Source organism: Tetrao urogallus (assembly GCF_951394365.1).
Source record: "Tetrao urogallus genome assembly, chromosome: 8".
In the NCBI taxonomy this organism is placed as follows: domain Eukaryota; kingdom Metazoa; phylum Chordata; class Aves; order Galliformes; family Phasianidae; genus Tetrao; species Tetrao urogallus.
Genome location: NC_136821.1, coordinates 33,810,743 through 33,826,133, shown reverse-complemented (window position 1 = coordinate 33,826,133; position 15,391 = coordinate 33,810,743). Strand labels below are relative to the sequence as shown.

At 46.3% G+C, this 15,391-nt stretch overlaps 1 protein-coding gene across 1 annotated transcript in view; it reads left to right on the top strand.

Annotated features, from left to right (window-relative positions):
- ABCA12 (ATP binding cassette subfamily A member 12) overlaps positions 1 to 6,868 on the top strand; it is a gene marked incomplete at both ends in the record, with an annotated part of 79,859 nt that extends 72,991 nt beyond the window's left edge. Inside the window, 8 exons of the mRNA XM_079538998.1 lie at positions 878 to 987; positions 1,543 to 1,687; positions 1,830 to 1,964; positions 3,862 to 3,965; positions 4,226 to 4,318; positions 4,768 to 4,873; positions 5,375 to 5,512; positions 6,749 to 6,868. Coding sequence (XP_079395124.1) covers positions 878 to 987; positions 1,543 to 1,687; positions 1,830 to 1,964; positions 3,862 to 3,965; positions 4,226 to 4,318; positions 4,768 to 4,873; positions 5,375 to 5,512; positions 6,749 to 6,868 — 951 coding nt within the window. The remainder of the gene's footprint in view (positions 1 to 877; positions 988 to 1,542; positions 1,688 to 1,829; positions 1,965 to 3,861; positions 3,966 to 4,225; positions 4,319 to 4,767; positions 4,874 to 5,374; positions 5,513 to 6,748) is intronic.
- Positions 6,869 to 15,391: the final 8,523 nt, after the last annotated feature.

Here is a 15,391-nt window from a genome sequence, read left to right as displayed (position 1 = left end):
GCAGCCACACGTGAGCAGTGTGGTCACTGAACTTTTTGGCAGACGATTTCTCCAAACCACAATTGGCAGTGAGGCTTCTGACTCCTGGCAAAAGTCATCCCAGCACTGATGGGGCTTGGGGTGCCATTCCCCATCTGTCACCAGAGGCCATGGCCCTGTGCACAGCTACTGTTTGTGCACAGACCTGAGGTGGGGGATGAAGCCTGGATGGATGCCCTGCCTCTGGTCGGGTCCCAGCACACAAGGATTTTCAAAGCAACTGATCTGTGTTAATGATATCAAAATAATAGTAATTATCAGCACAGTGGTGATTGCTTACGTGACACGCCGTTGTGTATCTTCGGCCCTAGCAATAAAGTATGGATTTTAGCATGAGATACTGAACTGCACTCCGGGGAGCCAGTTCTTAATCTTATTAATGTAGTGCATTAGTGAGATTATTTGACGAAAATCTTGTGTCACGTTAAGGTTTTACCAATGACAGAACAAACCTCACTCACCTCATTCCTATGAATAGCTCTGTTCCTGTCAATGGGAGGCTGGCACAAATGAGATGAGCGGGATTTGGCCTGTCAGGCCAGCTCACTGTGAGAATGCACCTCACAGTAAAAGAAATGACTCCATTAGAGACACGTCCTTGATTCTTCACCATATTAGACAAACGGTCCTAATATACGCTGCGGTATATTGTACCATAAAAAACCTCCATGATAATGTTTGTATGCTCCAAGTATCTCTGCTGCTCTTGCAATTTATCTTGCTCAAGAGGCCAGAGAAAAGAAGTGACAAGCTGCACTGAGCACTCATCTCAGTGCGGTATTTTTGCACTATAAATACAAGCATGGTTTCATTTCTACCTTTCTGTCTCATAACCCAGTGCTTTGGCTTGCTTGGTGTGAATGGAGCTGGGAAGACAACCATCTTTAAGATGCTGACAGGAGATATCGGAGCATCCAGCGGAAGGTTGCGGGTCCAGGATCATTCTGGGTATGCAAGATGTGATTTCTGGGGAAGGCACATAAACTAACCAGCCCAGGAATGGTTTATAAGGCTGGATGGCAAAGAAAAGGAAATATGAAAGTTTGAAACAAATTCAAACGTTCAAAACAGCAAAAATAAATAAGACAGGGAATGTAACCCTTTGAAGATGGCACAGTTTCTTCATTAGGGTTTGCATTTGCTGTCATACCTTTGCTGTACTCAGTGGTGTTTCTTTCACTTCATTCGCTACAAATGGGATCAGACACAAATCCACAGATCTCCCTCTTCTGGAGGCGAGGACTCATCTCCAAGCATTCTTTAACAGGAATAGGCTTAGTGGCAGCTGTGCTGCCTGAAAGGCTGATGGAAATTGGAGAATAACACACTAGACAATGTGGCTCACAAATACAGTTCTTTGCAGAGCTGAGGGCCTAAACATTGAAGATCTGCAAATTCTTAGCATTTTCCTTCAAGGCTTGGGGAGGGGGTAGGAAGCAGGAGATTCCAGAGTGCATTGGCAATTTGGTCTGTTTGAAATGACTTGCTTAATTCCTTACAAAGGTCCTTGAATGACATCACCGAGGCACACTGGTCTCTCTTTGGCTACTGTCCTCAAGAAGATGCCTTAGATGACTTGCTGACAGTGGAAGAGCACATGTATTACTATGCTAGACTCCATGGCATCCCAGAGAGAGAAATCAAAGGAGTAAGTAACACCAAGGCCTGACTTGAAGCATTTTCTCGTTGTCAGGAGCCTTTACATTGATTTAACTAGGCCATCAATGTATATGTATACTGGTAATTAATTCCTGGACTCTGTTGTGAAATCAGTACTCTTCCACCCCTAGATCGTGCTTCAGCTTCTCCACAGGCTGAATCTGATGGCCTACAAAGACAGAGTCACCTCTATGTGCAGTTATGGCACCAACAGAAAACTGTCAACTGCTCTGGCTCTCATTGGGAATCCATCTATTCTGCTGCTGGTGAGAAATGGGGGCCTTGATGGGTGAAAGCTGAGCAGGTCTCCAGTGTCCCTCTAGGGGAACACTTGAACGGTCTTTCTAGACACAGGCTGCAGGACACTCCCCAAGTGTTCATACTGAATAAAGTAGCTTGACAGCATGTACATCAAAGGAAAGTTTAGATTCCAGCATACAGATTTGATTTTCCAGCAGGTAGAAGGAGGTGATCGTCCCCCTCTTCTCAGCTCTTCCTCTTAGGAGGAAGTTTTTCACCCAGAAGGTGGTGAGGCACTGGCACAGGTTGCCCAAGGAGGCTGTGGATGCCCCATCCCTGCAGGCATTCAAGGCCAGGCTGGATGTGGCTCTGGGCAGCCTGGGCTGCTGGTTGGTGATCTGCACACAGCAGGGGGTTGGAACCAGATGAGCATTGTGGTCCTTTTCAACCCAGGCCATTCTATGATTCTGTGTTACATTTTCCCTGAGATCATAAAGAGCAGCGAATACCATTTTCTGTGTTAGAATCTTTCAGAGGTCAAAAGTAGATCTTCTGTTTGCCAGTTAAATTTTCCTTGTTCCCAGCTCTTTCTTGATTTAGTGCTTTGGATAAATTTTTTTAGTGCTCCTGCATAGTCTTGCAAAAAGAATTAGCAGCCAAGGCTGCAATAGGAGACCAAAGGAGCAACTTTCAATATTAGAACATAAACCTTTTTTTTTCTAGATCTGGCTTCCCCATTTTCCTTTCCCTTTGAACTTTTAAGTTCTTCCATGAGATGTACCATTGCTAAACTATACTTTCACTTGAGTTTTTCCACTTGCTGTATTTTAAATGCGGAGAACTGGGGGGTGCAGTTGACACACCCAAGGGATGGAATGCCATCCAGAGGTTGAGCAGTGGGCCTAAATGAAGCTCATGAGGTTCAACAAATCAAAAAACAGCAAGGTTTTGTACCTGAGTCATGGCAAGAGAAGGCCTCTGAGGAGCGTCCTGTCAGTGTCTAAATGGGGGCTACAGGAAAGAAGAGGACAGACTCTTTAGAGAGTCTGCTTTGATAGGAAAAGGGGAAATGGTTTTCAACTCAAAAAGGGGAAATTTAGGTTGGGTGTAAGGAAGAAGTCTTTTACAGTGAGGGCGGTGAGGCACTGGCACAGGTTGCCCAGAGAGGTGGTGGATGCTCCATCCCTGGAGACACCCAAGATCAGGCTGGATGGGGCTCTGAGCACCTGATGGAGCTGTAGGTGTCCCTGTTCACCGCAGGGTTGCTGGGCTAAATGAACTTCAAAGGTCCCTTCTTACTCTTAAGAATTCTATGATTGCATTCAATGGTTCTAAATACGTTCAGTGCTCTAAGAGCAGTGTTAAATAGGATGCTTAGTGAACATAAGCCTTCCTTGCTCTTGTATCTTGCCCAGCTGTTCTGTGGCCAGAAGTGATCAGACCAGCCATCTGATAACTTTGGTGACATGCAAAATCTGAATAAAAAGAGAAGGTGGGGAAATTTTCTCTCTGTTGACCTCTGCACGAACCCAAGCTGTTTGTTTCTGCCTCATATAGTACAATACCCTTAACAATAACAATCTGGCCATCAGAAACCAGCTAACAATTTCATCAGCAATGCACAAAGTAGAAGGCAATATATTGTCTTTGATCTCTGGCTCATTTTCTCTATCAGTGGAGAAGTGGAACACTTGCTTTGTCAGGATATGAGAGAAGCAGAATGCAGGTTCGGCTGGGAATCAAATGCTTGTTGGTTGCTTCTTGTTTGAGACTCTACTTCTGGTGTGTGAGGAAATGGAAAGCACCAGGATACAAGATGCACAGTAGGGTTGATCTTAGGTGGTGTTATCAGAGCCACTCGGTTCTTGCAAGGAATCCAGAGGAGGTTGGGAGTTCCCACTGCAGCCTTGTCTTTCCCAATAGGATGAACCGAGCTCCGGCATGGATCCAAATGCTAAACGCCACCTTTGGAAAATCATCAGTGAGGAAGTGCAGAACAAATGCTCCGTGATACTCACATCTCACAGGTAGGGCTGGTTTGGCTTCCTTTTCAGTTTCAGGGTCTTCAAGAGATACGAAGAGGTCCATCCTTCAAATCCTTGCTGATCCTGAGAGAATTTCAAGGCACTGGGCCGTGACAGCTGTGTGGGGTTAGGGTTGGATGGGGACGCCCACATAGACCCACTCTACCCTGAGGAAGATGCAGTGTTGTTCCCTGATCACCAAAATAATTGCTTTCTGTATGCCTTCTCGATGACTTATTAGAGTTTCTCTGTTGGTTTTTCAGCATGGAAGAATGCGAAGCCCTCTGTACCAGGCTGGCAATTATGGTGAATGGGAGTTTTCAGTGCATTGGCTCTTTGCAGCATATCAAGAGCAGGTCTGTAAAATGTTCTCACTCCACTTCTACCTGATTGGCATTTGGAGTTACTAACACAGCTCAGAGGGCTCAGGACACGAGACCTTTGTTAACAAGGCATCAAAATAAGGAGTTTTCTGTTTTATGTTCTTTACTGTACCACTGAAATTCATTTAACTAATATGCTTTTTTTGCTCTCTCACAGCCTTTTTTCCAAGAGATGTGTTTTCCAAAGTAATTCACTGTTGGAAATGTAAAGTGCGTGTTAGGGTTGAGCTTTGATTTTGTTAGTTATCACAACAGCCCAGTTCCTTATTGAGTTTCACTCCAGGTTAACAACCCTGACCCCATTCAAGCTGCACTCTGCCTGCATTAGATTTCCCTGAAGAGGCTGTGCAGCACTCTCAAGGGATTTTCTTTATCTGTTTCTCTTTCTTACTGTGTTAATTGTGGTTTTCCTTATCTCTTAGGTTTGGAAGAGGATTCACTGTGAAGATGCACTTAAATAGCAGCACAGTTGGCACAGAGACACTGACAGAGTTCATGAAGTCACACTTCCCAAATACTTGCCTGAAGGTAAGCAGGACGATTGCATTCAAGGGAGTCCTTCCACATTAACCAGGAATATCTTGCAAGATAGACGTCTTGTAACTTGCTGTCCATATAGATCCATGCTCTTAAAATGTAAGAAATTCATGCACATGCACTTGTTACAGCTATCAGCAGCATTGCCCAAGGGTTGGATTATCCAAGTTCCTTGATGCCTTGAATAACCTCAGCCAAACAGCTGCAGCAGTCTTGTAAGGCAGCTGTTTGGTGACCCTCTGCACCTCTGAATGGTTCCACTGAAGCCTGGACTGTATGCAGATGCACTTTATATTAGTAATTAGATGGTCACTGATCAACTGCAAACTGTAGTATTTTCACCTTTAGGAACCAGAGGACAGAAGGCATGCTGTCTTTTAAATTCTCCCCTGGTTTAGCTTTGTGCTTTCATCTTCAGCCAGACAGCCAGTGAGGCAGCTTGCTTTTCACAGGCAGCCTCCTAACTCTACCCCATCGTTGTTGTTTCTGCAGGATCGTCATTTCAACATGGTGGAGTACCATGTTCCAGTCTCAGCAGGAGGGGTAGCAAATATATTTGATCTCCTGGAAGCCAGCAAAGAAACCTTCAAAATCAGGCACTTCTCAGTGAGTCAGACGACGCTAGAGGAGGTAAGGATGTGTGGCCATCCATTCTGAACTGTTAACAGGGGAGTGAGCAGACTGATGGTTGCACATAATGGACTGCTGCACACAATAGACTACATTTTAAAGGGATTTCCATCTATATTCCTCCTGGGGATACTTTAGCAGCACTTTTGCCTCCAGATAGCCATGCTGGCACTGGGAAAACACAGAGTGCTGCCTGTCACATAAAAGATCTGTTCTTCCTTGTCGGTGCTGATTTCGGCAGTCTCAAGGATGAAGATGAAGGGCAGGATTATGAATCATCCCGCAGCTCAATGCTAGGCATCCTGGTGACAGATTTTTCCTGACAATCAGGGAAATTTGCTTGATTTTGTTCTTTCCTGTACTGTATTTGGATTGTAAGTTCATGGAGCATTACTCCAAACTTAGCTTTCATGGCATGTTCCTATCGTTGTCCCTTGGAACAACATTCCCACTGGCATCTGAACCTTGTAGAAAATGCTTCAGATGAAGGGATTCATAAGGATTTATCCAGAAGAGAGCAGTCTGTTGAGCATCAGTATCTGACCTGTTAGGTCTGCCCCAGAGACAGGTGTTAGAAAACAAGCCCTGTAATCCTATGAATTGTTGAGCAGATATGGGGGACAAGGGATATCCTCAATATTGTTTAATGAGGGCAGCAGTTGTGAGAGAAACCAGCTGACAAACAGCAGGAAGCCCCAAGTCATGTTTTGTGAGAGGACGGCACGGATTTTGTGTATGCAAATGTGACTGTAGTGCTTCAGTAAGAATATTTTATGTATTCATTAGACACTGTTCAAACAGACTGTTATGTGTGATTATCTATACCTACCTATATAATATGCTCCTGCGCCTGCATAGATGTCAATTATATATAGACAGATAGGTTTATAAAGTAATAATATAGATGTCTTACACTGTAATCAAAATGAACTACCACACGGGGGTATTATCTCACTAGTATTTTGAAACATGAGCTGCAGGACAATTAGGTTCTGCAGGGACATCTACCTTTGCATTCCCAGGTGTCTGTTCAGCAGTACGGGAGTATGCATCCACTGACTTAGGTTAAGCCAGACGAGCCCCACAACATTTGCAGTTCTCAAATGCAGTGCGAATCTGTTCCTGAGCGCTCTCTCCAGGCTCAGCCAAATGTACAGCCATTCCTCTGTTCTTATTCATTCACATGACCAGCTCTTTGCACTGTCACATACTGAATGCTGTCCTTTAAACTTACAGGTTTTCATCGACTTTGCTAAAGATCAAGCAGATCCTGATGGCACGGATGCTGGCCCTGATGTGACATCGGACAGCTCTGACACCTGTAGCCAAGCTAGCACCATAAGCTCCATCTACTGAAAGGGCACTACCACAAGGCATCCCAGGAGCTGGGGAAAAAGCCTCCTGACCCCTCTCGGGGTTCTTCCAGTTTCTTCTTGTTTTCTGTGACTCTAGGATGGTAGGCATAAAAAGTCACGACTACTTAAAGTACTTTTTTGATACGCACTTATTTTGTTACTAGGAATGCGGTAGGCACTTAAGGCTGGCATTTGGTTACAAGTCAGATTGATCTTTTCACAGGTTGTCTTTTTTTTTTCTCCCCAGTTCTAGCTGTATGATGAATTTTATACCTGTGAGGATTTAGTTGTCATCACCTGCTCCTGCTGGCTATGGCCATTAGCTTACAGGAGAAATGGCCTTGATGGAGCAGAGGAGCTGCTGGCAGTGCAGGGTGTTTGACAAAGCAGCAGCCCTGTGGCTGCCCTCTGAAAGCCCACGCTCTCCTTCTTGCTCTGCAGCAGACTTTCTGTTGCTCAGTTGAGAGGCTCCCCACCTGTGAAATAGGGCTCAGGGCGCTGCCCTGCTCACAGGGGTGTTGTGAAGGTGTAGGTGTTGTGTACATAGTTGCGTATGCCGTTGGTGGGGCCATCTTTGGTGATGACATAAAGCTCTTCTGTATGTGTGGGTGATGTCAGTACAAATATAACTATTTTGAAAGTCAGCGCTTCCACTGATTTCGGTTTATTCCAGCCCTCCATGACACCCAGAATAAGCCCTCAGCTCCCCGGCAGCTCTTGGTACCCCTTGGAAGACCGCTCCACCAAAGCTGCCCGTTTCTCCTTTTGGCTGGTGCTCAGGGCTTCTCCACGGTGGCAGAAGAACAGTGTGAAACAAGCTGTACTTGTTACATTTGAGCCAAGGGAAACTGTAGAAGGAAGCTGCAATGCCACATCTTTCTCATCCCGATCACAGGAGGAGCGTTAGCAGTTCAGCTCCCGTGTGATGCGAAGGCTTGCTGAGATAATGCACAAGGAACAGGCGCTGTAAGCACCAAGGCTGTTCAGGATTTTACAGTGGGATGCAGAAGTTGAGAGTTTAGCTACTGCGAGGAGGTCACGCTTTCTCCTTCATCTCGGTGTAAACTTCTTGCTGATAGCAGGAGGAGTTTTCCTATGAATTGAAGGTATTATCGAGCTTTGAATTATGCCTCAACCTGCTGGCTGTAATTAAAACTTGGAATTCAGCTTCTTTCCAGAATGCATTTGACACCTGCAGTTTATAAGTAACTGCAAATGCTGCCCAGACATTCATTGTGCCTCCTATTATTACGTCTCCAGCTCTGAAAAAGCTTTCTTCCCCCTCTCATTTTCATTGCATATCTTACACAGATCACAGTATAAAATTAAGCTTCTCTCTAATGGAGGGCTTGCGCTCCCTGCAACGGACGCAGAGCATGAATGCCAATGATTTAAATGCAGCCTTGTAATACCAATCAGAGTATTATTTTATTATGCCGGTGGCTTTGCAACTGCCAGTGAAAGATGGATCTTCAGGCTCTGTCCAGATGTACTTTACATTTAATTGAGGGAGTCTGATACAAAGCTATTCTTTTGTCCCTTTACAGCCTGCTAATCAAAAAAAAAAAGAGGAGAAAAAAGAAAAAAAAAAAAAAAAGAAAAAGAAAAAAAAAAGGAAGTGATTCATTGGAATACTTCAGCAAGTTTGCAGTTTAATTGGGTAAAACAGAATTCCCCCCCCCCCCAAAAAAAAAGCAAAAAGCATCCTTTGGATTTCCACCCAATTCTGGCATTAATAGAAACATCTGCTTCATGTGAAATGTGTCACAGCCGTGATATACGCTCTCCAGTTTCACTTGCAGGTAAAAATAAAACATCTGCTATTGCAATCAAGTCTGCAGATATTGGTCCAAACAAGCAAAAGTTTAGGTACTTAAGGGAATTTAATTGAAACCTGCAGAGAAGTAGTTACAACTGCTCAGGGGGTTGAAGCATCTGGCAAGTAGGCTGTAGGAAGCATCACCAGGGCCTGAATTATCATTTTTTGCTATATTACAAACTCCCCTCTGAGCCTTGTAGATTCAACCTGTCCTTTTTTAAGGTAGGACATGCTCCAGGCTTGGCTCCAGGACAAGAAATGTGGAAGCTAATAACATCCTACCTCTGAAAGCCAGCTCTGGGTTTACCATTGCCCCTTGGTCTCCCCAAGGAGGGCTCGTTCAGGTTGCAGCACAGAAACACAGAGCTACCACTCAGAAAATGACTTTTTCAATAAAGCCAGGCTGCCAGCGAGCCCGGTTGTTTCTCTTGGTCTGAGCAGGGAGCTGAAGATCACTGAAAACATTGACCCCGGTGTCCCTGGAAGGAACAGAGGAGCGCTCTGCATACTGCTACACATCACCTCTCCGTGAGTGAGAGATGAATGCTGCAGCCAGGGGGAAAGCAAGCTTTTCATCTCACTTGTTTAATGCAATCTCGCTTCAGCTACTCTAGTAACCTTTGTTGGAGGCAGTGGGGAGCAGTAACACCCTGACAGTGTGATCACAGGGCCTCTGTGTGTTAATTGGAACTGATGGGCTTCAGCTGAGCTTCATTTAAGAATGCTTTAAAATATTAGCGACAAGGTGTGCACAGTACAACACTAAACAAGTCCCAGGGCCGGGGAGTCAAGGAGAGCCTTCATAATTGGTTGTGTGGATTGTGAGATGGATTCAAATCAGTTTTGTAATTGGAGATGGGGACTAAGAGACAGACTCAAATCTCTGTCCCAGCTTTGCACTGCTGCTGAGAGAATGGCACTTCTCAAGCCTGATCCTTCCATGGCTTCTTCCTCAATGCAAGTGGCCACCAAGGGCAGCCAAGGAAAGCTGTTCTGTGGGGCCAAATCAAACAACGGTTCTCTCGGCCCTGATCACTACAGTAAATATTGAGGGTCTGATGGGACTTCTTCATCCTTTTGTGAGAACCACAGTGGTGGTTTTGTCCCTGCATTGGGACAACAAGCATGTTTATAGGTCAAATGAAGGTGTCCAGGTCAACGTCGCTCCAGAAACCAGCAAAGCACAGGATGGGACCCCGGCCTGTCCTCTGTGCCTCAGCTTTCTTACATTGCTGCTGCTTCATTGAAGAGGCTGTAAAGGATTTGGGGGTTTTTACAAGCCAAGAAAAATGTAAGCTCCTGCACTTCATAGTGGAATAGGGTTTTTTTTCAGTGTATGTGAGTTGGTGAAAGAAGAAAAATGGTTTTTAGATGGCAACAGCACATAGCATGATTTTACTCCCTCTTTTTTGCAGACAACAGCTGTGATCTTGCATAGCTATAACAAAATATCTACAGCATATTAGAAGGGAGCGCAACAGAGAAAAGAAGCAGTGGGGAATGACAGAAACGAATTTGCCAGAATTATTATTCCACGACAGTATTTAAATAAAAAAAAAATCACTCTAATTAATTTAGTTGTTCAGGGAGAGGGAGGAAATAAGGAAGATGGCACTGAAATAGTAAGAACAACATTAGTATGGGACACGGCCAACACTAACTTACTGTTGGCTTTGCTCCTCACGCAGCTTGCATACGCAGTGCTGGCAATGAGGGAGGATGAGCAGCCCTGCAGTGCTGGGGACAGCCTCCTCGGGGGCCACATCATCCAAAATGAGCCCCCCAGATCTCTGTGATGTGGGGGGAGCTGCAGGAGGCCCTGGGTCACCCCGAAGGGCTATTGTTCTTAGGAGAATGACCAGTCACAGTGCAATCTTGTGGCATTTGAAAGCCAGCATGTGGCCAAATGGAAGGATGGGCAGTGGCCACACGCAGCCCAGGTTGAAGAAAAGCTGTGGCTGATGCTTGCTGCCCATGGAGCAAAACTTGAAGCCTGATGCCTCTCCATTATCCTTGGTTCCGGAAATGGGTCATCACCAGGAAGAGCAATCCTGAAGGTTCTGTGTTGAGAAATAAGAGAAATCCGTGGTGGTGCTCCCCCAGCTTTTAAGGCCCAAAGCAACAATCTGATCATCCACCCCAACCTCCAATTTAACACAGGCTCCTGAATGCCAAGCAGTGGCTCTGTTGCCCAAACAAGCATTTTTATAGAGAGGAAATGTCTTTTAGAAAGACATGAGCTCTTCTCAGACTCAAGAAAGAAACAAAGGAGTGCACCTTGAGGGCACGAGGGAGGATTTATGGTAACACACACAAAAAAAAATCAAAGCAAAGACAAGGTAATAATTGAGGTTTTTACCTCCATTAGCAGGTCAAGGTGAACTCCCAGCTCCTCCACTGTCTCTGTCCTAGTTGCCAGCTGAAGGGGGGGGGTTCACAAAGCCCTGGGCTTTATTGTGCAGCGGTGGTTTCACAGCCAGAGTGTAAAAACAGAGGTGTGTGCAGTGCAGGCCGGGACGCCTCCTCCATATCCACACCTGGTGGCTTATTCCTTTGCAAAACAGCCATGTACTGAAGTTAAAACGATACCAAGCAGACTGAAATCCAATTAAAGCTGATCCCTCAGGGCTGCACATCCAATTAGCAGAGCATCTTTAATTACACCCATGGCGTTTCATCGACCTACGCAGAGAGGACCTTGAGCACAGAGCTGCTGTCTGCCTGGTGACCCATATCCACGAGGACTGCTGAGGATTTCTAGGCAGCAGCGACTGGTGGTGCTTTAGTACAAACCAGTGCTTGTTGTTTAAAAGCATGGAGAAGCCAGGAACCAGAGCAGGCAGGTCTAGGGATACCCAGCTTGAGATTTAGTTAAACAGAGCCTCCTCCTAGCACCTTATTAAAGGCTGTTCTCCAATTCAAGAAAATAATATCTTTGTAGAGTTGCTCACCTTGCAGATGTTGCTTCCGACAGAGAAATTTCTCCTTAGCCAGCAGGACCGGGCAGTGGGAGGCTGGGCTTTGTTGCTAAGATGCTCCAGGAACCACAGCAGGCACCAGCCTGGTGCTTCCCAAGGAGGCCCTCTTTGCTGGGAGGCTGCAGTGGGAGTTGGCAAGCTGCAGCAGATCCCTCACTTGATCTGGGTACCCTAATCCCGAGGGATTGCCTCATCTATCCTCTGCTAGCCACAGGAGCAAAGCAAAGGAAAAACAAAGAACACATTTTCAGCATTTTAATAGCAATTTTCTCTAACAGGTGATAGCTGGAAAGCAATTAAAGTGCAAGTGATTCAAAAGAGAACAGATTTTCACCCTCCTCAGGGCAGAGGGGTTTCCCTCTTGCATGGACTGAATGTTCCCTGCTTCCAGGAACCTGGAGGCTGAAGCATCTGAGTTCACTTTGTTGAGAAAAGTGGTTTAAAAAAAAAAAAGAAGCATATATTTTTAAACCAAATCTTAAGAGATGCTAGAAACACGAGAATAACTGTGTGTGCCTCTCAGCTCTCTCTGGCATCTCTGCATGAAGTATGTGAATCCAGAATGCCTTTTCACCCTCATTCTTGAGCATAACAGCAGCAGGCAGGCAGACCCAGCTGAGAGCCAGCAGTGCAGGCTCAGAGCCTTAGCTGCAAACCTGTGTAAGTCCGTAGTCAGGCTGCCCTGGATTGCAATGGGCTGCAGGACCTCATCTTGTTCCCTAATAATTCCTCTCTAAAATCCTGTCAACAAGCACACAAAGCTGAGGAGTCTCTTCTTGGTCAGCTGTGCACCAGCCTGAGGGTTGGTGTGTGTTAAAACCTCACGGATCTCATTTCAATGCAAAATCATGTCAAATTGCACCAAATCATGCTATCCTGCACCATACTGATAGGTGCCCAGAAGCAGGTGTTTCACGTGTCTTCACCTGCTCCTTCTCGAGTGTTTCTTTAAGTATCTCCAGTGTCAGTAAGATGAGCAAAATGGAAGACCTTGAGCTTAATCAGATTAACAATTACCATCCATTGCCGCAAAGCAGGCTGCCGTGCTGCTGAATTCCTTCTGCTTCAGGAACTGGGGAAATCAGAGCTGCACCTGAGCAGCCCGACAAACAAGGGCAGCTTGAGGCTCCCTGGGAAGGAGGAGGAGACCAATTGCTGGGGCTGACTTCTTTATTCACTTTTTTATTAGCCTTCAGAGCCTCCCTAGGAATTAATACAGCCTCCCCAGGGAGTGCAGCACTGCGCAGGGAGCATTTGCTCACAGAGCGATGCTTCGTGCTGCAATAACACTCCGTGCAAATGCGCCCGAATGGCTGCACCCGTTCCCTCCCTCTCCTGGGCAGCGAGGCTCTGCTCCTTTAACCTGCTCTCCACGTCTTCGGCATTTGAGAATCCTCATTATAGACTCAGCAAGCAACTTCTTCTTTTTTTCTTTTTCTTTTTTTTTTTTACCCTGAAACAGCTCTTTGCCACGCATGGGTGGATGGCAAAGGCAAAGGTGGTAGGCTTGTTACAAAGCCTCCGGTTGTCAGTCACAGGTTTGCTGGGTTAAAGGCAGCCTCCTCCTCGGGGCAGGGCTGCAAACTGGGATTTGCAAAAATTTGGCAGGATTGGGGAATACGGAAATCACAGAATTGTAGGGGTTGGAAGGGACCTTTAGAGATCATCGAGACCAACCCCCCCGCCAAAGCAGGTTCCCTAAACCCTATACCGTGGGGTTGCAGCAATGAACACATTCAGGGGAGGTTTGGGGATGAACATTAGCCTACGTACACACACCTACACACAGGGCAGTGGAGGCAGCACGGCCGAGGATGCAGTTTCAGACAGAGCTCATATCGCAGAGATGGCAGGAATCCCAGGTGCCAAAAGAACGTAACTCTGCCAGAGAACAGAAAAATGTAATTACTGGACGAGCCGGTGGGGCGACAGCCCTGACCCGTGAGACAACAAACCCACACAGCTCCTGCAGAGCCTGATGTTAGGGATTGTTTTTCCACTGTGAATATCCTACGCAGGGTAATTTCCATGCCTGAAATCAGCTTGTGAGAACAATACATCACTGCTTCTCACGTTAGGTTAAATGGTGGGGATGGGTGTCATCCTGGGGCTGCTAAATCTCTGTACTGCTCATCGGCCTCATCCTGATGAATGGAAGCTGCTGTGTTTCATTCCTCCCACCGTGTCTCCCTGAGTTCTGGCTCAAGCAAGAGCTTGGGCCATATTACAGAGCACGTTGTCCTGCACGGTTACAGGAAATATCTTAAAAACCAGGCAGAAGCACGGCTGTGCACCCAGGACAGCAGATGTGCAAAAGCCTGGGGTCAGACAGGGAAGATTCTGGGGGGGAGAATTTTTGTTTTTGTAAGCTGCAGCTCAAAGCTGGACACACTGTAAATAGGGATCATTAATCAGCCGCTCAGCAGCAAGTGCCTGCTGTTATTTATCGTGACAGCATAAATCACTGGGAGCTGTTACCATTTTAATTTGGGTTTAGTAGGGATTACTAAAGAAAAAAGTAACCCATACCTATTTAAAACGTACATACCTGTAGCTGCAAGCACACAGAGGCATACTGGGGTGTTTGCTCCTTGTTTTTTCCACGGAAAGCAGCCACGGGGCTTTGAACCCAGGGCTCTGCCATGGTTCAGGCTGGGCACATGGGACTTGCAGTCACCCATGGATGCGGCACCTGGGGGGAAAAGCAAGACAGCAGGTCCCCAAAGAAGGGCACACGGCCGGTGCTCCCCATGCACTGCATCCTCCTATCTCTGTAGCAACACCCCAATCTTCCTTTTTTAAAAACAGATTTATTTATTTTATATGCAGCTCAACTCTGGGTCTATTTAGGCTAAAAGTGGGGCTGAGTCACCGTTGCACCACAGCAAGACCACAGCAGCACCAATGGCATCACGCCCCATGTTTTGAGCCTGGGGCTGCCAGGACCACAAGGATGCTCCTATCAAGTCCCTGCCATGGGGCTTGGAAGCAGCCTCCAGCCTCCAGCAGAAGGGAAAGGAAAGGGTTCTTGTTAAAAAGTCCTGGCACTTTTCCCTGCAAACATGCCCCGTGCCCACAGTCCCGGCAATGTCTCATCTTGATGAAACTGGTGGTGCCAAGCCCTGATCGATGTCGCAGAGCAGACGGCAGCCAAAAGGCGAATTTAAAAGTGAGAGCTTCAAAGGGGCTGTACGTCTTCAAAAGATGTGCAGGGAAAAGGGAATTAAATCCTGACAAAGGTGCCCTCACAGAAAGGAAATTCTTCTGTGCTCTCTCCACTTGGGGAACAAAAAAAGATTACAGCGCATCACCCCAAGAGAACAAGGCTTACAGTGGCATGAGTGGTGCCCACGGTGCTTTCTCATGGGGTGGGATGGGTGTGCAGGGCCTGATCACGGCTGGCAGCTCACGGCCCCATTGCCCTTCAGCACAAAGTGGGGGTTAGTCCTGATCAGGAATCGGGCGCTGGTATTTGGGAAATGAACATCTGAATATTGAGAGCATTTTAGAGGATTTATTTTTATTTCAACTAAAAGGGAAATAACAAAGAACGTTATTTCTGGGCCAGAAATAACCAGGAGGCTTCGTGTTGCAAGGATATATTTGTAAATATCATCATAAATCAGATGTAAAGAGAATGAAGGTGATGCTGCACCCACACCTCAGCTCCCCTGTGCCAATCACCATTAATTGCCTCTGTCATTTTTAACCCATGTTTCGTGTGTGC